This window comes from Chiloscyllium plagiosum, unplaced genomic scaffold, assembly GCF_037043375.1.
Source record: "Chiloscyllium plagiosum isolate Xiang-an unplaced genomic scaffold, Cpla_swu_hap1 HiC_scaffold_2, whole genome shotgun sequence".
NCBI classification, from domain to species: Eukaryota; Metazoa; Chordata; class Chondrichthyes; order Orectolobiformes; family Hemiscylliidae; genus Chiloscyllium; species Chiloscyllium plagiosum.
In genome coordinates this window covers 117,691,973-117,714,841 of record NW_028270140.1, presented here as the reverse complement: position 1 = coordinate 117,714,841, position 22,869 = coordinate 117,691,973, and the positions used below count along the sequence as shown (strand labels likewise).

The 22,869-nt window shown below is 40.4% G+C and overlaps 1 protein-coding gene across 7 annotated transcripts in view; it reads right to left on the bottom strand.

Moving 5' to 3' along the window:
• The window catches only part of fcho2 (FCH and mu domain containing endocytic adaptor 2), a 210,887-nt gene that overhangs the window by 95,197 nt on the left and 92,821 nt on the right, over positions 1-22,869 (bottom strand). For all 7 annotated transcript variants that reach the window (XM_088000048.1, XM_043707669.2, XM_043707660.2 and 4 more), the window contains exons 9-13: positions 20,671-20,715; positions 19,423-19,495; positions 18,209-18,233; positions 1,130-1,187; positions 456-625 (exon numbers count right to left, since the gene is read on the bottom strand). In XM_088000048.1, coding sequence (XP_087856174.1) covers positions 456-625; positions 1,130-1,187; positions 18,209-18,233; positions 19,423-19,495; positions 20,671-20,715 — 371 coding nt within the window. The remainder of the gene's footprint in view (positions 1-455; positions 626-1,129; positions 1,188-18,208; positions 18,234-19,422; positions 19,496-20,670; positions 20,716-22,869) is intronic.

Genomic DNA, 22,869 nt, shown 5'->3' with positions numbered 1-22,869 from the left:
GCCGATTATTGCATTTTGACCACCATCACCCACAGTGAAACTCTGCCTTCTGATGAACAAAACCGGTGACAACAATTATGCTATAGTGTAACACCAAAACAAAAATAACTAGAAGCAATCATTATTGAAAAGAAACAATCATCAAAGCATAGTAAAATATTATTTAACATTATAAATTGAACATTTTTATGCACATTTTCAATGACCTCTAAGAACTAATTAGTATTTTAATATACTTCCAAAATTCCCAAACAGGCTTCACATCATCATTGGGCATAAGCCCTTCTTCAGGAAGCCCTTCTTATGCCCGAAACGTCGATTCTCCTGTTCCCTGGATGCTGCCTGACCTGCTGCGCTTTTCCAGCAACACATTTCCAGCTCTGATCTCCAGCATCTGCAGACCTCACTTTCTCCTTCACATCATCATTGCCAAATAAAATGAAAATATTACTTACAGATGGGGAGGGAGAAAGTGTAATATTCCCAATGGATGCTTTCAGTTCTTCCAATGTGTGGTTAGTACCATTATTTGGTTGAACAGGTTTTATTTGCACATGGAACTTCCTGGGTTCCTCATCCTCTGAGCCTGAATCACTTGATGAGTAGAAATTGTTTTCTTTGGCATGTTTTCATTAGTCAAGGGAGAGAAACACAATTTTATGATTGCAATAGGATATTATGTTAGCCTAGGTTTAACATTTCAATGAACAAAAACATGTTCAATTTCTTCTTGCAATTGTGTGCAGGCATGAAATGAATATTAACTTTGAATTCCAAACAACTAAATGTTTAGAAGACTTCTTTTCCACACCTGGTAGCACTTCACTATAATCCAATGTAATAATTTAGGATGTTAGCATACTTTTACTTTCCAATAGTTTATGTTCCAAACATTTAACATTTCAAGATTAATTACTAAATTGAAGTGCCAGTGAGAAATTAAGTTCTCATTTTATTTAACATTCCTGTGATACCTAGCTAGTCGAAAGAGCAGTTTGTCTGAAATACAACAATTACAGCTATTTTCTGTAATGATCTGTCTTATTTCCATTTTGTACCTTACTGATTACCCCAAAGTATTAATGAAATGAAGGTAACTTGAAACATCTAATGTCAAACATAAGGATATTGATTTGGTTCACTTCTGGCTTGATACAGTAACCCTCTTCATCCACCTCTGGAATATTCTATTAGAGAAACAGATATAATTGTTAACCAACGATGAGAACCAATTTTGTATAAGCTTAAAACTCTGCCAATTATTATTATAATTAAACCATATATATCAAGAAAGGCACTTCCAGCTGTATGCATACTATTAAACAAAATATATACATTGTACCATTTAAACTGTTAAAGGTGCTGTGCTGTGCAATAAAACTACTGTACACAATTTTTTTCCTTATGCAATTAAAAATAAGATGCTTTAAAATAATTTGTGAAACAGGTGAGCAACAAATTTCCATGATATCCTGGTCAGCTGTACTGGGAACATGGGAAATAGAGCAGGAGTAGGTTATTCAGCCGATCAAGTCTGCTATGCCATTCAACTAGATTATGGCTAATCTTGAACTCCAACACATTTTGCCGCACTATCAATTAATTATATTGGCCGACATGACATCAATTGTTAGTTACATTCTCAAGTGAACTTTAAAAAGGTTCTGCCATTTACATATGAAAGAATTGAAACCAACATGTTCGCTCTAAAAGATGAGAGACTTAACAAACAATCTAGGTCTTTTTCAATATATAATTTCAGTTACATCACACTGTAAACTTTTGCTATAAATTCTGTGTCTTATGATCTTATATTCCATAACCACCTGATAAAGGAGCAGCGCTCCGAAAGCTAGTGCTTCCAAATAAACCTGTTGGACTATAACCTGGTGTTATGTGATTTTTAACATTGTATAAATTACTTTCTTTAATATCCAGAAATCTATTGATTTCTGTCTTGAATATGCTCAATGGCTGTACCTCTGCAACCCTCTTTGATTGAAAACTCTAATGATTCGTCAACGCTGTTGAAGAAATTCACCCTCATTTTTCATTAAGGGCCTATGTCTTATTTCCTGACTGAGACACTTGGACACGCCAGCAGGCAAGAGAAAACGTTCTTTCCTCAGCTACCCTGTTTAGCCCTGTAAGAGTTTCGTATGCTGATTGGGATCACTTCTCATTTTCTAAACTCTTGAGAAAACAGGCACAGTCTCCTCAGTCTCTCCTCATATGGCAATACAACCAACCCTGGAATCAGTCTGGTGAACTTTCTTTGCACCCTTTCTCAGGCAAGCATACGTATCCTCAGGTGAGGAAATCAAAACTGTACGTAATACTCCAGATATGGTCTCACCAATGCTTCCTTACCCCTAAACTCAAATTCTTCCATAATAAAAGTCAACCCAGATTTCTTTTCTTCCCAATTCCTTACCATATATGTCACACTCCATTTCTGCTTGTACTATTAAAATGGATAATTTTCCTGTCATTAAGCACAACCTTCTGGCACAGAACAAACTCACAGGTGACCAGAAGAGAATAAATGTGGAAATGTCAAAGATAATGAATTTACTTTCAATTCTCAAAACTGAATGAGTTTGGGTCATACTAAAACCTGCATATTTCTAGATTAGAATTAAGGAGAACAAGTAGCAAACAATTAACTGGACTGTGGGATATAGGTTGGTTATTCAAGTATTGCAACTTGCAATTATGCTGCTTGCCTTCATTTTAACAAATATTCAATTTTTAAGCACAGATGGTCAAATTTCCCATGCCTTGGGGAGCCCAGTAGTTTGGACAGATGAAAGAAAAGAGCCGAGGCTAGGTGAAAGTATAGCATTGCTTATGGTCAAGGACTGTGAGTGTTTCCTCAAGGCCAACACCACCTACCTCCTCCCAACTCCAGTATCATCAGAAACAATTGCTAATACCATCGCACCTCCAACTGGGACCTTACCACGCAATGTAGCAGGTGGTGTCATGGCAATCTCACTGGATCAGCACTCCAGACGTCCAGGGAAATGCTCTAGGTTACAAGGTCTCAAATCCCACCATAGCAGAGAGTGAATTAATGAAGCTGGAATTTCTTTTACTCAACAGGCTTGTGAGGAAAATTATAAAGGTCTGACATAAAAACTACATGGATGCAAAATATTAAGAATTGGCTGAATAATTGGAATCAGAGAATAATGGTAAATGGATAGTTTGGAACTGGAGGAAGGTTTATAATGGAGTTCCCCGAGGTCAATATTGGGACCCTTGCTTTTCCCGTTATATATTCATGGTCTGGACTGTGGTATGAAGTGGACAATTTCAAAGTTTGCAGATAGCACTAACTTGAAAGAGTTGTAAACTGTAAAGCAGAGTGTGGAACACCAAAAGGACATCCACAAGTTGGAGGACTGGGCAGATAGGTGGTAGATGAGGTTCAATGCAAAGAAGGGTGAGGAGTGAGAGGTGATGCATTTTGGTTGTATGAACTTGAAAGACCATATAAAATAGGGAGTGCAATTCTCAAGGGGGTGCAGGCCAGGTGATGGTATAGTCGTGTTACCACTGGATTGTTAATCCAGAGGCCCAGGTAATGTGCTGGAGACCCAGGTTCAAATCCTACCATGGCAGATAATGGAATTTGCATTCAATAAAAAAATCTGAGTAAGAGAGTAATGATGACCATGAATCCATTACCAATTGTTATGGGCAGCATGGTGGCTCAGTGGTTAGCACTGCTGTCTCACGGCATCAGGGTCCCAGGTTTGATTCCAGCCTCGGGCAACTGTCTGTGTGGAGTTTGCACATTCTCCCCGTGTCTGGGTGGGTTTCCTCTGGGTGTTCCAGTTTCCTCCCACAGTCCAAAGATGTGCAGGTCAGGTGAATTGGTCATGCTAAATTGCCCGTAGTGTTAGGTGTATTAGTCAGAGGGAAATGGGACTGGGTGGGTTACTCTTCGGAGGATTGGTGTGGACTTGTTGGGCCGAAGGGCCTGTTTCTACACTGTAGAGAATCTAATCTAATCTCATGAGCACGATCATTGAAGAGATGGGTGGTGAAAGCAGCAATTAAATTACATAGTGTTCTCGGTTTTATTAATAGAAGCACAGAGCACAAGAACAGGGAGGTGATGTTGAACTTGTACAAGACACTTAGCTGTGGTATAGCTGTGGTATAGTTTACAGTTGTGGGTACTACGTTATAAGAAAGTAGTGAATGCATTAGAAACAGTATAGAAGCAACTTATAAGAGTGGTTCCAGGTATGAGAAATTCAGCTATGATAAGTTTAAGAAGTTGTTCTCCCTGAAGAGAAAACCGAAAGGAATTCTGATTGAGACTTTCAAAATCATGAGCAGGCCGGATAGAATAGATTGGTAGAAGCCATTCCTGCTCATAAAAGTGAAAAAAAGAGCAAGAGGGCATAGATTTAAAGTGATGTGCAAGCAAAACAAGGGCAACGGGAAGAGGAAAGATCCTCTTCACATGCACTTCAAGACCCTTTATGATCCTGGCAATAGAAGAAAACACTTTTTCAAGATTTTTTCAGTGAGTAATTAGAATATGGACTGCCCTGTCAAAAAAGGTTGTGGAGGCAGGTTCAACTGAGGCATTCAAACAGGCATTTCATGATTACTTGGGGAACAAATGGTGTGCAGGAACATGGGGAAAAGGCAGGAAATTTACACTAGGTAATAGAAGTGTGCAGGCACAATGGGCCAAATGCCGTCTTTCTGTGCTGTAACAATTCTGAAATCCTGTGACTTCTCTCATCCCCTGTCCCTCACCAATGAGGAAGATCCAAACCTACTCCCACATCAGGACTGAATACAATTTCTCTTCTCCCAAGCACTCCCAGCTTCACCTTCTCCCTATTTTTGCAACACATCTATCCCCAAATGAAATCTAGTCTATCAGGCTGTCTGTTACATGACAGGTGATGTCAAGAAACAGTCAAGTTCAACAGATTCAGAAAACACTACAGGACCTGACAATATCGTGGCCATAATGCTAAAGAACCTATGCTCCAAAACTAGGCAGGCCTCTAGCTAAGCTATTCCAGATACAGCATTGGTATCTATGTAAAAGTTTGGAAAACTGCCCAGTAACGTCATGTGCACAAAAGACCAAACAAATCCAATCAAGGCCAATCAGTCTATTCTCAGTCATCAAAAATATGATGAAAGTTTGTCCTTGACAGTTCTATCAAGCTGTATTACTCACCAATAGCTCAATCATCGATACCTATTTTGGGTTCTCCCTCAACTACTTAACTCCATGCTGAATTCCAGAAATGAGGTGAGAGTGGCTGTCCCTGGCATCAAAGCAACATTTGACCACGGAATCATTATATTTGGCCTATTGTGCCTGCACCAACTCTGTGAACGAGTGACATGACCTAGTGCGATTCTCTTGTCCTATCCTTATAAGGCTGCACATCATTTCTATTTAAATAATTATCTAATGCCCCATTGAATGCCTTGACAGAACCTGCCTTCTCTACATTTCGGAGCCCCACGTTATGTTTCAGGGATTTCTTAAGGGACTTTCTTAGGTCCAATCATTTTAATTGATTCATCAACAACCTTTCTTCTATCATTTGGTCAGAGGTGGAGTGTTTGCTGGTGGCTGCAGTGTGCTCAATCCATAGAAACATAGAGTTTACTCTTTCATTCAACATGATCACTGCGGATTCTCTATCTGAACACCAAACTCCAATGCTCTCCCCATACCACTGACACCTTTAACTTCTAGAAAAATATTTCTTTCTTAAATATATTTAATGATTTTGCCTCTGCAATCTTCAGTGGTAGAGAATTTCATGGGTTCTTGGGACCATGAACCCTTGTTCTGAATCTGCATCCACTCTATCAGACCTGTCAGAATGTTTCTAACATTTCATTGAGCATGGCCCACAGTCTTCTAAACTCTAGCGAATATAGTCCCAGGCAACCCAAACTCTCCTTATCTAACAAACCTACTACAGCATATCCCAGGAATCAGTCTGGTGAATCTATGTAGCACTCCCTGTATGACAAATATATCTTGGGGAAGGAATCCAGAATTCCACGTAATATTTCAGGTGTAGACTCACCAAGGCCCAGCTTTCGTAAAACTTTTCCTCTCCTGTACTCAAATCCTCTTGCAATGAAGGCCAACATACCATTTGCCTTCCCAAATGTTTGCTACATCTGCATGCTTGCTTTCAATGATCAGTGTACAAGAATATTTGAGTCGCTTGGTGCGTCAATCTTGCCTAATCTATCCCAACTTTTCCCAATTCCTCAGAATATGCAGTAGTATGCGTCAACAGGTACTATTTTGATTTGATCAGAAGTTGGGAATTTGCAGTAAGTTTCTAGCCACCTGACTTCTCAAAGCTTTCACACCACCTATAAGTCACAAGTCAGGAATTCTCTGGAACACTTCCAACTTGCCTTAACAACTGTAGCACCAAAAATGTTCATGTTCAACATCATCCAGAACAAAGCAGCTGTTCACCTAAAAGGCACCTCATTCACAGTCTTAAACATTTATACCGTGCTACAGGTTAATTTCAATGCAGTGTGTACCAATACTGCAGCAACTACCAAAGCTCCTTTGGCAGCATGTTTCAAATCTGTAACTCAAAGAATAATCCATCAGGCCCACAGAAACACCATTCCAGGCAAGTTCAATTCCAAGTCACACAGCATCAGGACTCTGAAATAATGCTGAAAGATCAAATTCCAGAATTATAGAATGATTGTAGTTTCAATGGAGGCTATTTGGTCTCTCATCTTTGCCAGTTCTCTGTAAGAAAAATTCTGCTAATCTAAAATTTCTTCTTTAACCCTGAGCCCTGCAAATAGAAAATAGATGGAATGGGCCACTCAGCCCTTCAAGCCTGTTCCGGAATTCAACATAGTCATGGCTGAACATCCAACTCAGTACTTTGTTCCTGTTTCCTCTCCATAACATGAAGGTAAGAGACAGAGGGCGGTGGTGGAGGGTTGTTCTTCAGACTGGAGGCTTGTGACCAGTGGTGTTCCACAGGGATCTGTACTGGGTCCACTTTTCTTTGTCATTTATATAAACAAATTGGATGGTTAGTAAGTTTGCGGATGACACCAAAATTAGTGGTATAGTGGACAGTGAAGAAGGTTATCTAAGATTACAAAGAGATCTTGACCAATCGGGTCATGGGCTGAAGAATGACAGATGAAGTTAAATGTGGATAAATATGCAGCAGAGAGCGGCGGGAGCTGGACGGAAGTGAAGTCGGAGCACATAGCCGGTTGGGAAGGTAAGTGATTGTTATTTGAGTGGGTGTATTCTAGACTCCCTACAAAGTAGGCCCTCTCTCCCACCCACCTCCTCTAACCTAACTTTAAAGTCCACAGACTTGCCCCAAAAAGAGAGTCCAGGGAAGTTCCTGTTGAGAGAAGAGAGAGTCTTTAGCTCAGGAGTCTTCGACAAGGAGGTTGAGTGAAGTGATTATACCACAGTTGAAGAGGGTGAAGACATGACTGCCCAGCTGGTTCAGTGTGCTACGTGCATTATGTGGGAGGTCAACGATTCTGGTGTATCTGGCTTGTATATCTGTGGAAAGTGTGTGCACGTTCAGCTACTGACAGAGCATATCGCAGCACTGAAGAAAGAACTCGAGGACCTTAGGCTCATCCGAGAGAACAAGATCTTTCTGGACAGGACCTTCGGCGAGATTATTACACCGACCATACCAGAAGAGAGCAGAAGAGAGAAGACGATGAGGAAGGCAGAGAGGAGACAGGTGCAAGAGACCGAGGGGGAAGTACCTGTCAGGAACAAGTTGAACCTTTTGGAAACAGTAGAGACAGATGACACTGCCAGTCCACGAGGCGGTCAGGTCTGTCAATCAAAAGTTGGCGTGGAGGCAGAGCCGAGGAGTCAGACATCGCACAGAGCTGTGGTGATAGGGGACTCCATAGTGAGAGGAACTGAACGGGGTTTCTGTGGCAACAGGTGGGATTTACGGATGGTGTGTTGCCTTCCTCGTGCCAGGATTAAGGACATCGCAGACAGAATACAGGAAATCCTCAAGGGAGAAGGTGAAGAGCCAGAGGTGGTAGTACTTGTCGGCACAAATGATGTCGGGAAGACGAGGAGGAACATTTTACAGCGGGACTTCGGAGAACTAGGAAGAAGGCTGAAAAGCAGGACGTCCAGAGTGGTTATCTCCGGTTTGCTTCCAGTTCCTCAGGCTGGAGGGGCCAGGAACAGGGAGATAATGGACTTGAATGTGTGGCAGGGGAACTGGTGCAGGAAGCAAGGATTTAAATTCTTGGATCACTGGGGTATGTTTTGTGGTAAACATAAATTATACAAAAGAGATGGTTTGCACCTTAATAGGTTGAGGACCAGCATTCTGGCAGGCAGGTTTGCGACTGCAACAGAGCTGCGTTTAAACTAAATAGCGGGGGGGGAGGGGACAAACTGGAAGTTTAAGAAGAAAATTGAAGGGAAAGTTAGAACAAGGGAAGTCAAGAAAGACAACGGTATCAATGAAGCAGAAAACTCAAAAAGAGATCGTGCCGTAAGATTGAGTGAAATAGGAGTTGATAGGAAGGGTGAGGGCAGTAACAAATTAAAAATACTATGTATGAATGCACGAAGTATTAGAAATAAGATGGATGAGCTTGAGGCTCTTTTGGAAATTGGCAGCTACGATATTGTGGGGATAACTGAGAAGTGGCTTCAAGTAGACAGAGCCTGGGAAATGAATATTCAAGGCTATACGTGCTATTGTAAGGACAGACTGACGGGTGGCCCTGTTGGTAAGGGATGATATTCAGTCCCTTGCATGGGGGGGACCTAGAATCAGTGGATGTAGAATCAGTATGGATAGAGCTGAGAAACTCTCAGGGTAGAAAGACCCTCTTGGGAGTTATCTACAGGCCCCCAAACAGTAGTATGGATGTAGGATGTAAGTTGAATAAGGAGCTGAAATTGGCCTGCCGCAAAGATGTTACGACAGTTGTTATGCGGGATTTCAACATGTAGGTAGACTGGGAGAATCAGGATGGTATTGGACCTCCACTTTGTGGAGTGCCTCCGAGATGGATTCTTAGAACAGCTGGTGCTATAGCCTACCAGGGAGAAGACAATTCTGGATCTGGTATTGTGCAACGAACCAGAATTGATCAGGGACCTCAAAGTGAAGGAGCCATTAGGAGGTAGTGACCATAATACAATAAGCTTCAATCTGCAATTTGAAAGGGAGAGGGTACAATCGGTAGTGACAATTTTTTAGTTGAATAAAGGGAACTATGGAGCTATGAGGGAGGAGCTGGCCAAAGTTCAATGGTGCAATACCTTAGCAGGGATGACTGTGGAGGAACAATGGCAGATATTTCTGGGTATAATGCAGGAGATGCAGGATCAGTTCATTCCAAAAAGGAAGAAAGATCCTATGAGGAGGCAGCGGTGGCCGTGGCTGACGAGGGAAGTTAAGAAACATATAAAGTCAAAAGAGAAAAAGTATAACATAGCAAAGATGAGTGGGAAAACGGAGGACTGGGAAGCTTTTAAAGAACAACAGAGGATTAGTAAGAAGGAAATAAGCAGAGAAAAAAATGAGGTACGGAGGTAAACTGGCCAAAAATATAAAGGAGGATAGTAAAAGCTTTTTTAGGTATGTGAAAGGGAAAAAAATGGTTAAGACTAAAATTGGGCCCTTGAAGACAGAAACAGGGGAATATATTACGGGGAACAAAGAAATGGTAGAAGAGTTGAATTGGTACTTCAGATCTGTGTTCACTGGGGAAGACACAAGCAATCTCCCAGAGGTAACAGTGGCTGAAGGGAATTTATATTTGCCAGGAATTGGTGTTGGAGAGACGGTTAGGTCTGAAGGCTGATACGTCCCTGGGGCCTGATGGTCTACATCCCAGGGTACTGAAGGAGGTGGCTCTAGAAATTGTGGATGCGTTGGTGATTATTTTCCAGAGTTCGATAGATTAGATTAGATTAGATTACAGTGTGGAAACAGGCCCTTCGGCCCAACAAGTCCACACTGACCCACCGAAACGAAACCCACCCATTCCCCTACATTTACCCCTTACCTAACACTACGGGCAATTTAGCATGGCCAATTCACCTGACCCTGCACATCTTTGGACTGTGGGAGGAAACCCACGCAGACACAGGGAGAATGTGCAAACTCCACACAGTCAGTCGCCTGAGGTGGGAATTGAACCCGGGTCTCTGGCGCTGTGAGGCAGCAGTGCTAACCACTGTGCCACCGTGTGCCCAAATAGATTCAGGATCAGTTCCTGCTGATTGGAGGGTGGCTAATGTTATACCACTTTTTAAGAAAGGTGGGAGAGAGAAAGCAGGAAATTATAAACCAGTTAGTCTGACCGCAGTGGTGGGAAAGATGCTGGAGTCAATTATAAAGGATGAAATTACGGCACATCTGGATAGTAGTAACAGGATAGGTCAGAGTCAGCAAGGATTTATGAAGGGGAAATCATGCCTGACTAATCTTCTGGAATTTTTTGAGGATGTAACTCTGAAGATGGACAAGGGAGATCCAGTGGATGTAGTGGGCGGCACGGTGGGCGGCACGGTGGCTAGCACTGCTGCCTCACAGCGCCTGAGACCCGGGTTCAATTCCCGCCTCAGGCGACTGACTGTGTGGAGTTTGCACGTTCTCCCCGTGTCTGCGTGGGTTTCCTCCGGGTGCTCCGGTTTCCTCCCACAGTCCAAAGATGTGCAGGGTCAGGTGAATTGGCCATGCTAAATTGCCCGTAGTGTTAGGTAAGGGGTAAATGTAGGGGTATGGGTGGGTTTCGCTTCGGCGGGTCGGTGTGGACTTGTTGGGCCGAAGGGCCTGTTTCCACACTGTAATGTAATCTAATCTAATCTAATCTAATCTAATCTAGTGTATCTGGACTTTCAGAAAGCCTTTGATAAAGTCCCACATAGGAGGTTAGTGAGCAAAATTAGGGCGCATGGTATTGGGGGCAAAGTACTGACTTGGATTGAAAATTGGTTGGCTGATAGGAAACAAAGACTATTGATAAACGGTTCCCTTTCGGAATGGCAGGCGGTGACCAGTGGGGTACCGCAGGGATCAGTGCTGGGACCGCAGCTTTTTACAATATATATTAATGATATAGAAGATGGTATTAATAGTAACATTAGCAAATTTGCTGATGATACAAAGCTGGGTGGCAGGGTGAAATGTGAGGAGGATGTTAGGAGATTACAGGGTGACCTAGACAGGTTAGGTGAGTGGACAGGTGCATGGCAGATGCAGTTTAATGTGGATAAATGTATGGTTATCCACTTTGGTGGCAAGAACAGGAAGGCAGATTACTACCTAAATGGAGTCAAGTTAGGTAAAGGGGCAGTACAAAGAGATCTGGGTTTCTTGTACACCAGTCAATGAAGGCAAGCATGCAGGTACAGCAGGTAGTGAAGAAAGCTAATAGCACGCTGGCTTTCATAACAAGAGGGATTGAGTATAGAAGCAAAGAAGTTCTTCTGCAGCTGTACAGGGCCCTGGTGTGACCGCACCTGGAATACTGTGTGCAGTTCTGGTCTCCAAATTTGAGGAAAGACATTCTGGCTATTGAGGGAGTGCAGCGTAGGTTCACGAGGTAAATTCCTGGAATGGCGGGACTATCTTATGTTGAAAGTTTGGAGCGATTAGGCTTGTATACCCTTGAGTTTAGAAGACTGAGAGGGGACCTAATTGAGATTATTAAAGGATTGGACACTCTGGAGGCAGGAAACATGTTTCCGCTGATGGGTGAGTCCCGAACCAGAGGACACAGCTTAAAAATAAGGCTTTGGCCATTTAGGACAGAGATGAGGAGAAACGTCTTCACCCAGAGAGTGGTGGGTGTGTGGAATACTCTGCCCCAGAAGGCAGTGGAGGCCCAGTCTCTGGATTCGTTTAAGAAAGAGTTGGATAGAGCTCTCAAGGATAGTGGAATCAAGGGTTATGGAGATAAGGCAGGAACAGGATACTGATTGAGGATGATCAGCCATGATCATAATGAATGGTGGTGCAGGCTCGAAGGGCAGAATGGCCTACTCCTGCACCTGTTGTCTATTGTCTAAATATGAGGTATTGCATTTTGGTAGAATAAAGGCAGGACTTATAGAAATAATGGTAGGGTCCTGGGTAGTGTTGCAGTATAGAGAGATCATGGGGTTCAAGCACATTATTCTTTGAAATTTGCACCACAGGTCGACAGGGTGGTTAAGGCGGCGTTTAGTTCAGATCATTGAGTATAGCAATTGGGTCGTCATGTTGAGGTTGTACAGGATGTTGGTGAGGCCTCTTCTGGAGTACTATGTGCAGTTCTGGTTGCTCTGCAATAGGAAGGATGTTATTAAATTGGAGAGGGTTCAGAAAAAAATTACCAGGATGTTGCTGGGAATGGAGGGTTTGAGTTATAAAAATAGACTGGATAGGCTGGGATGTTTCCACTGGAGTGTAGGAGTTTGAGAGGTGACCTTACAGAGTTTTATTAAATTATGAGGTACATAGATAAGGTGAATAGCAAGGGTATTTTCCCTAGGATGGGGGAGTTCAAAACTAGGAGGCACATATTTAAGGTGAGATAGAAAGTTTTAAAAAGGACATGAGGGGCAACATTTTTACACAAGTGATTTATGTGTGAAATAACTGCAAAAGGAAGTGGTGGATGCAGGTTCAGCTACATTTAAAATGAAACTAACAGCATGGAAATGGCTGTCTCTGGGTACTGTGATCCCGAATCATGTTTCACAGTATATTCCCTACATGTTTGTAGGCTAAATTGAAAGTGTCAGTTCTTGGTCTTCCCGTGTACTCACTCCTTATGAACTTACTTTTAATTTGCTAGCTATTTAAACTATGGGGCAATAGGTGGGAGACTAGTTAGAATAATTCTCAAATGAATTTGGATAACAATTAAAATTTAACTAGTAAATTGTCAGAATTGAAAATTCAGCAAACACCTTAATTTACATGAGGCTGTGTAAGCACATGAGTTTTTCATAATTAATACTCCTGAAAAGATACTGGGCATAGGAGGGATTAGGCGTTTTCCTTCAGACTTTTGCAGGTATTCATGCACAAGACTCAAGACACAGTCGAAAAGACATTTGGATAAGTACATGAATAGGAAAGGTTTGAAGGAATAATGGCCAAACGCAGGCAAGTGGGACTAGTTTAGTTTGGGAACATGGTCAGCATGGACTATTGGACTGAAGGGTCTGCTTCCATGCTATGTGACTCTATAACTCTTTCTTGAAAGCAGTCAATGTGTTGGCGTCAACTATTTTCTTTCGCAGAGAATCTGGGTTTCTCCTCATCTCAATCCTCAATGGCCTATCCTATATCCTTAGATTGTGACCCCTGGTTGTGGACTCCCTCAGAAATCAGTACCATCCTTCCTGCATTTGTGCAGATGTGTGAACTATGAGTAGGAATAGATGATTATTTTAATCACATATTGCATTAGAATGTTTTTCAAAGAATCACAGAACGGTTATAGGAGGAGGCCATTTAGACCGTCATGACTGTGCTGATCCTGGGAAAAGCAGTTTAACTGGCACCACTCCCAGCTTTTTCCTTGTGGCCCTGCATGTTTTTCCTCTTCAATAATCCAATTGCCTTTTGAAAGTCTCAACTTACCCTGCCTCATCATAATATTAGGCAGTGTATTTCAGAATTTCAGTATTTGCTGAGAGAAAATGTTTTCCCTCATGTCACCATTCCTTCATTTGCCAACTACTTTAAGTCAGTCCCCTATGGTCTCAATACTTACTCTAAAGGGAAGTTCCTCTCCATCTACTCTGTTCATTTCCTTTATTTTTGAATAACTATTAAATCTCCTCTCAACCCTCTCTTCTCCAAGGAGAATAGACTCAACAACTTCAGTCTTTCTAAGTCAGTCAAGTTCCTCAATCCCAAAACCATTTACATGAAACTTCTCAGCACATTCCTCCTGAAGTGTGATATCCAGCACCAGACACAAGGCTTCAACTGAGGCTGTATACTTCTGTTGAGATCAAATCCGCATTTTATAGATACCTGGTTGAATGTAACTTCCTTGATTCTTATATTCTATGCCCTGACTGAGACAGGTTAATATATTGTATACATTATTAGCTGCGCTCTCAAGCTGCCCTGCCACTTTCAATGAGGTATGCATATCCACACCCAGGATCCTTTGTCTCTATGGCTCCTTTAAAACTGTATCTTTTGTTTTACATTGCCTCTATGGTTTTCATATCAAAATAAATCACTTCACTCTTCTCTGTATTAAATTTTACATGCCACTTCTCTGCCCATTCCTCCAACTATCCCTTTGATGTGCCTTACTATCCATTTTTATTATTCACAATTTCCCAAGTTTTGTATTGTCTAGAAATTTGTGTCCTTTTCATCCTTTTTACATTCAACTTAAATTGGTTCTCGATCTTCAGCCAAAGGGAACAGCTTATTCCAAACAGATCATCTTGAATCCTTCCTAATCTCACATTCCAGCACTCTGTCCACAGATCTGCAAGTTACTGCACACCCATATACCTAGGTCTCTTTTAAATGAATCGTGGGTTTCTAACCCCATTACTCTTTCAGGCAGAGGGTTTCAGGCCTCTGCTGCTCTTTTGGAGAAAACATTTTTCGTTGTTTCCCACTAATCTTTCGAACAATTAAATATATGCCCCGTTGTCATCGATCTCTCTGCTAAGGAAGATAGAATACAAAAGCAAGGAACCTTTATAAAGCACTGGGTTCAACCTTACTGTAGTGTTGTGTTCTAATTCTGGACATCACACTTTAAAACAGGATTCCAGTGATTCAAAGAAGGCTGCTTACAATAACTTTTCACGGGCAATTTGGGATGGAGAATAAATTCTGGCCTTGTCTGTGACGCCTACATTTCATAATAAATTTTAGAAATACTTAAAGAATCACTGCAGTAAAGTTCTGAAGGACGTACAGGAAACCAGCAGCAACAGTTCCTTGAATCCCACAAACATGCTGAATCTCTAAGTTGAAATCTGGATTTACATGTTCGGTAGCGATCACTATGAGGCTCTAGCAGAAGATGCAAAGTGCATGGATGATTTTTTAAAATGACAAAAATAAAGCAAGAACACTTTTGTAGAGTAGCAATAAAGAGTATTCTTCTTAAAAACATATTTTGTTTATCATGATTATGCAATTGCTTAAAAACAACTATATACATAGTCCCATTACTTTTTAGTTACATCACATTGTAAACTTTTGCTATAAGTTGTGTCTTACAATCTTATTCTCCACGACCACCTGGTGAAGGAGCAGTACTCCGAAAACTAGTGCTTCCAAATAAACCTGTTGGACTATGACCTGTCATAGAGATGTACAGCACAGAAACAGGCCCTTCGGTTCAACTCGTCCATGCCGACCAGATATCCCAACCCAATCTAGTCCCACCTGCCTGCACCCGGCTCATATCCCTCCAAACCCTTCCTATACATATACCCATCCAAATGCCTTTTAAATGTTGCAATTGTACAGCATCCATCACTTCCTCTGGCAGCTCATTCCATACACGTACCAGCCTCTGCATGAAAAGGTTGCCCCTTGGGTATCTTTTACAGAGCAAACTCGATTATCCGAATACCAATTATCCCAAAATCGGATTATCCAAAGGAGATCTCGAGGTCCCAATGGAAACATTACATCAAAGATGTGTTTCCAACAGTGATCGAGTCTTTTGTTTACAGTGATTAAACAGGCACCATCTCCAAATGACTGTCTACCTGCCCTCTCTCTCTCTCCCACACTTTCCCTGGAGTTCTACAGAGGGGTGTACCCTAACCCCACCCCCCTTCCCCAGATAATCTCGCCAATATTGTCCTGTACAGGGCAGAGGTGGAACCTGTCAAAACGTTGCAGTAAAAGGTTGTGTGTGTGGCTGTGTCTGTGTGTGCGCTATTTGGAGACTTACCCCATAAAGGCTACTGCAACAGCTGCAACAGCAGCAGCAGCCTTGTTGTTGGTGTATAGTCCAGCTTCCCCGGAGAGGGGGCGATTGTGTACTGGATTGGGGGGCAGTGTTGGATGGGATTGGGGGCGGGGCAGTGTTGCACGGGAGCGGTGTTACATGGGGTTGGGGGTGGTGTTGCACAGGAGCGGGGGACAGTGTTACACGGGGTTGGGATCGGGGGGGGCCGTGTTACACAGGGGGGGGGGGGGGCGGTGCGACAGTGTTACACAGGAAGGGGACGTTGGTGTTGGGGGCGGGGCTCGTGCGCTGTGTGCTGCTGCTAGTCTCCTGAACAGGGAGCAGACTTTAAAAGCTCCGAGCCCCAGAGAAAAGGCATCTGATCAATTAACCAAATAACCGATTATCCGAATGAAATAGTGCCCGCCCATCACGTTCGGATAATCGAGGTTCCCCTGTATATCTTTCCCCTCTCACCCTAAACCTACGCCCTCAAGTTCTGAACTCCCCCACCCCAGGGAAAAGACTTTGTCTATGCCAATTCCTTTTCAATTTTATCACTTGCAAAAATGTGTAGAGGAATAAATATTATGGTTATTAATTATGTATAAAGCAGTCGAATTGTCTATCCTCCCCTAAATAAGATACAACTCATTAGCTCACAGAAGCCTGTTATTTATATGTGTCATAGCAGTAAAGGCAATATATTGTAAGGAAGAATGTCTATGAGCTGAAGCATAAAAGAAAGTATTGGACTGGTCAAAATTTATAGCTGTTGCTATACTAATACCAAATAAATTATAATGCCTGGAATATTTATCCAACTCTTCTTCAAAGTGTGCCATTCATGTAAATTTCAACATCACTGATTTTAAAGTTTGGATTCTTAAATTTGAAATTACGGCACATGGGTTTTCTAGGTACCTGATTGGGTTTACTATTAACTTGTTAGCATTTCTTCAGCCACAGTGACTTCTTTTAAAATGCATGAGTGTATGTGAGCAATGGGTTTTGTTTACTTTGGGAGACTTTTATGTGTGAACAAAAGAAGCAGTTGTGCATTAGACTTTCAGTTTAGAAAATCAGGTATAATTTTTGTTTCTTTTGATTAAGGAAATACCCGTAAATTGAAAAAAATACCCTTCAAAAGCATCACTTGGTTCTCATTACTTCCATGAAGGTTGTTTTAAAGGTCAAAAAGTCATTCTGGAATACTCACCTAAGTGAATCAGTTCTAAGACAATATATAACTACAGTAAAGTGGTGGTGGATCACTATAGTATAATACAGAAGATAATGATGCATTTGAGTTGATGACAGGTAGAATAAACAGAATTAAGCAATTAGTTTTGTCGTGACTTCATTTCAGAAATAAATATGAGTTTAGTTCAAAAAGGAAAGGGTTTTCTCTTAGTTGGATTCTTTTCAATTCAGTTAAATTCAGGTGAACAAGTCACCTTCACTACTTCTGTTTTCTAATATGGGGAGCATTCAAGGAAATTATTAGAGATAGAAATCTTCATGTTGTTAAAACTGATAAAGTTTAGGCCATTAATACTATGTAATTGTAAAATTGTCTTCACAGCTCAAAAAGAAACTCGAAAGTGTTAATCAAGTAGAAAATTAATGAATTGAAATAACAGTGATATTTCTCTGGGATTGAGTCACTGTTAAGGGATAGTGGTGAGAAACAGGTTGAAGCTTTATTTCCATGTTTGTATTTGATGTTCTCTCTAAGCTGCGCGGCTGCTCAGAGGGTCCATGCAAAATGCATGCAGATGCACTGATTTCTGCTTCCAGAAGCCATTGCCACCAAAGACTTCAGAGCTCCATGCAGGGGCAGGAAAAATTGGAGGGAATGTAATTTGTATTAAGGTATTTCTAACTGGAAATATATTTTGCCAATATAGCTTTTATTTCTTTTGTGTTCTGTACTACTATTGAATAGGACAATAACATTTTAGAAATGCATCTACACAAAATGTAGCTGCTTGAAAACTGTTTAGCATTTAAAATCTCTAGTCTATGGTCATCAATGTGTAAATCAAGGCTCTGTTTGCTCAGCTACTCAATGAGCTATTTACTGGGTACGTTATTGAAGTTCTTATTTATGAGTTTTTCTCATGATGTGAACTCAAATGGTTATTTCTGTTCCTGTAGCGTAGATGCAACATTTTATCAAAGTGGTATAGTTCCCTAAAGAATGAGCTGATTTTACTGTCCATAATTATATTTGTGCCTTGCACAATTTACTTACAACTGAATCAGCATCTGGAGATTCCCTATGGAAGGAACAAAAAAAACAAATGTAACCGCTCAAAATATTTCAATCAGAAACAAAAGTAGTATTTAAAATGAACTGGCCGACATTTGCAATTTTGTGTTAAGAAGGATTACTCATACTTTATCTGTACTATTATATAAAATACATTTCATACATCAAAGAATTATATTCTAAAATATTTCAAGACAGGCATAAAAGGAACTGGACTTAAATCTGTAGATGTTACAATAATTGGAAGACTGCACTGAGAAAGACAAGAAAAACAAACAAACAAATTTAAATTGATTATGCAGGACTTTCATCGACATGGTGCAAAAGCTATTGTTTAACAAGAAATATTCCATTTAGCAGCTGTGAGTGCCTAAAACTATCAGTGAAAATTCATCAAACCCAAGACCCAATTATTGCTTCAGATTCACTTCCAGATATCATCCTATTTTATTGTTCTTATTACTTTATTTATATGGCATTGTATGCCATGTACATTATGGTATGGCTATTAAGTATATGCAACATTAGAAAAGGCCCACAATATCCATCATTTTAGCAGATGACTGAATAAATCTTAAGGAAAAAGATTATGTAATGTCAAGCTTGGGTAAAAATGTTAAGAGTATCAAAGGGAAGAAAGACTGAGCAAGTAAGAAGTTCCAGAGCTTAGCAGACATTTTCCTATCATCTCTCTTCTACAACAGACCTGGATCTGTTTAGAGTCCTTACAAGACAAAGTTTGAATGCCAGCTGTATTAGAATCTGTTCTCAATCATTCAAGTCATATCTACAGTGACTTTCACTTTCTATCACAAAACCAATGGCAACAAAACAAATTTTTATAGATTTACTAAGGTGAATAGGTCAAGGAGACCCAAGTTTAAAACTGGCTCTTTCCAAGTTAGCTTAGCAAATTTACCTTTGCCAGGCCAAACTCTCATGCCAGAAGATGTGGAAATTTCAGGGAACAATGGCAACAGAAAAGGGACTCTAATTAACATCACAAGAGACAAAATTCCAGAAAATCCTTCCTTTGTAGAAGCTTAAAGTGGTGAAAAACAATAATACCACAGAATGCATGATCTTTAGCTAAAAAGAAACTTTTAAAGTATGATAGCAATACAACATTCTTATGAACACTGCATAACCTCAAGAACCTTCTGAACATTTGACTGTACCATTAAAATAAAACTCACATTGAATCTGCATCTTTTTCTTTTTTTATCCGTCCTGGTATCCCAAAAGGTTTTCTTTTTGACTTTTTCACCCCTGCAATACAAAAGTACTGGTTAACAAATCAATAATTTCAATTAAAATGACATCCAATATTGCAAAAAGAAATATACTTCTTTAAATATCTGAAAATATAGTTAAGCCTCCAAAACCAAATTTTCTCAACAGTTAACATTTTGGTTGAGTGACCCTTCCTTAGTTCTGATTTCTCTCCACAGATGCTGCCAGACCTGCTAAACCTTTCCAGCAATTTCTATTTTTGTCTCTGATTTACAGTGTCTGCAGTTCTTTCGGTTTTCATTTTGCTCAATAATTATTAAACAATTATTTAATGGTTTCCCTGAATTACATAAGCATTTTAAAACTGTTCACTATCCCCATTAGAGAATAATTTCTCATGTCTCAAATGCAAAGAGTTTTTTCTTATGTTGCTGTAGTCACGTCTGTGGTAGTTCTCTTCTTGGTGGATTGTCTGAGAATGAAGCCGAAAAGTGAATGGAGCCGAAAAGAGAATGAAGAAGGCGAGAGCTAGCACATGAGTACATGTGTGAAATGAAGGGGAAGGGGAACAAGAGAAGGAAGAATTGCAACTTTTTTCTTGCGGGTGTGGCGGGCAAGGTAGTATGGGGAGAAAACAGAAAAAGAATAAACATGGGCAGGGAAGGGGGAAAAGGAAGTCAACCTTCAGTGGTAAGAAAAGGAAAAAATGGTGAATGAAGAGGAAGTACATGATGCAGGCTGTTAGACAGATCTGCAAAGAGTTAAAAAGAAAAAGGAGAATGAACAAGACTTTTTACGTAAAACCACCCTTCATTCTGTGTTCATTGGCAGGAATTGTCTCTTTCTTCCCTACCATTTTATTTCCCTTCTTTCTACTTGGTTTTCCACTTTGATATTAGGATTGAAAGACTTTGTGGAGGACATGTACAGAGTGTGAAACTCTCGTGAGCAGAAATTAAAGAGACAGGCAATTAAATATGCTGTATGCAGCATGCTATGTGGAAATCAATTAAGAAAAAGGATTGTAGAAATAAGAGCAAATAAAACTTATTCTTGGCTGTAGAGGTTTAGGAAGAAATCAGTACTCTGATGAGTGAGATGAACTGTCGCTGTTAGGATCTTGAAAGACAATGTGGGAAACATCAAATGCTATAATATCTCATAAACAAAACTACCGAATCATATATATTTATTAGCAGCTGAAAATTTACCTTCTAGAGCATTGGTTACATTACATTCTTCAAATTCAACAGGACCTAAAGCAAGAAAACAAATCATGAAGCTTCAAATTGAGTTTCCTTCACAATTCATCATAGTTTTGAAAACATAAAGTTTCAATTTAGCAGTCAAAATATTGCTTAATTTTTTGTGTGGCAAGATAAATATGTGTATGTGTAAAATGCACTATCAAAGAAATCGGATAATCTTTTATGAAATTATACAGCTGAACGTCTTGTGCTTTGCTTCCAGAATATATTCCATCAGCACAAAGCAACAAATAAAGCAAGACTAATGACACCTGGTTTCCATTCCTTTGTGTTGCCCTCTGATTTCTCTCAAAAGAAATATTCAAACTCATTCTTTTCAGGTAGGAATTATGCAAGGCAACATCTGTCTTGTTTTTCTGCTCCCATCATCAGGCAGCAATACACCTGAGCACCCAGAGTAGACACTACATTTTTCAACTCGCTTCCTTCAAAACAGCAAATGACTTAGGACAATCTTAAAGGCAGCAGATATACCGACTGATGCTTCTGTACAGAAGTCAGAACATCCTAATGATTAATCACTTAAAATAAGTTTCTCAAGTGTGTAACAACAGGTAGATTTCTGCTAGTTAACAAACTCAAAGTCAGAGGCCTGCATGCCTACTAGGTATAACTTAATTTCCTGAACGCACAAATAGGAACACTAATTACACCAAGGCCAGGAAAAAGTGTAGACATCAGCCAAACTTTGTAGCATGAAGCTTAATTCAATCTGATACAAAACAATTACACATATAATTTGACTTTACTGCTACTTTAATGTCAGATTCTTTAAAATTAATTCAACAATATGCTAATCTTGCCAAGAATAATTAAAGCGCCTTGTTTTGTAATTGCAATCCATGAGTTGACAAGTAATCAGTTCAGAGGTAAATAAAATGAAAAATAAAAGCTCCCTCATCTACCTAGGAGATGAAAAGTCCATTTCACATTAAATTTTACTTCCCAGTGGACTGTCGGATTTTTGGAAAGGGGTTGCATCAGATAAATTTGAAAAACACTTGCAAAAGGACCTGGGGCAGAATTTAACAGTCATCTGCCAGTATGTATGTGTGCACTGGGGTGGAGACAAAAGTTCCCCAATGCCTTCCAAATGCTCTTCCTCAATCTGCACTTTCACACCATGTGGCCTGTGAAGGTATACCTTGCTTCAGTTCCATATAACCCTTAAGTAACCAATTACTGATTACTTGACGGCAACTTCCAACCAGTTTAATTCTGATGCCAATCAGAAGAGTTAGTGCTTTGGAGGAAGGAATGGAATGAAGTCCAGCGGTTTATCCTTCTCGAGTCCCTGTTTGGGAATGATGGGATCCCTTTCTGTACCAGAGGTTTGTATCCCTTGTGTGCTCCCTCCCACCTGACTGCTTCATGACAACACTCCTCTCCCCATTGTAAGGCTTCATCTTCCCATCCTAGCATAACACCCCATCACACTTAGTTGGCCCTGGATCTTGTGACAGAAGCTCGGGTTGCCTTGCTATCCCAGTTTTAGCCAATGCTGCCCATGAGGATGCTTGGACTGAGGCAGGTCAGGTACAGGAGTCCCGTTTGCAGGCAAATTAGCACTACCCAGAAGCCCCTCCAGCTAAAAGATCCCGACTTTGGATAGCCAAGACTTTTAGTATGATATTTCTGAAACAACAGGGTACAAAATGCACTTATGCTCCAAGTGTAGAAAATAATCAAACATACCCAGAGAAAGAATAAAATAAATTTTGAAGAGTAATTTAAAAAAATTTATTCATGGGGTGTAGGTGTCACTGGCTAGGCCATTTCTTGCCTATCCCTAATTGTCCAGAGTACAGTTAAGTGTCAGCCATATTCCTCCACTAATGGACATTAGCAAAGCAGATCGATTTTTTGAAAATTGATAGTGGTTACATAGTCACTATTGGGCTAACCTTTTATTCTAAATTTTCTATTGAATTCAAATTCTACCATCTGCTGTGGTGGGATTCAAAACAATGATTCCCAGAATACTAACCTGGAGTTTTGGATTACTAGCCCAGTGACTCTACTACTACTGCCATTGTCTCTACTCAGATAAAATCATAAAGATAGTTTTAGAAAATACATATGATTGGTAGATATAGGTTTTATTTAATTTAGTCAAGGAATGCCATCCGACAAACCTTCACA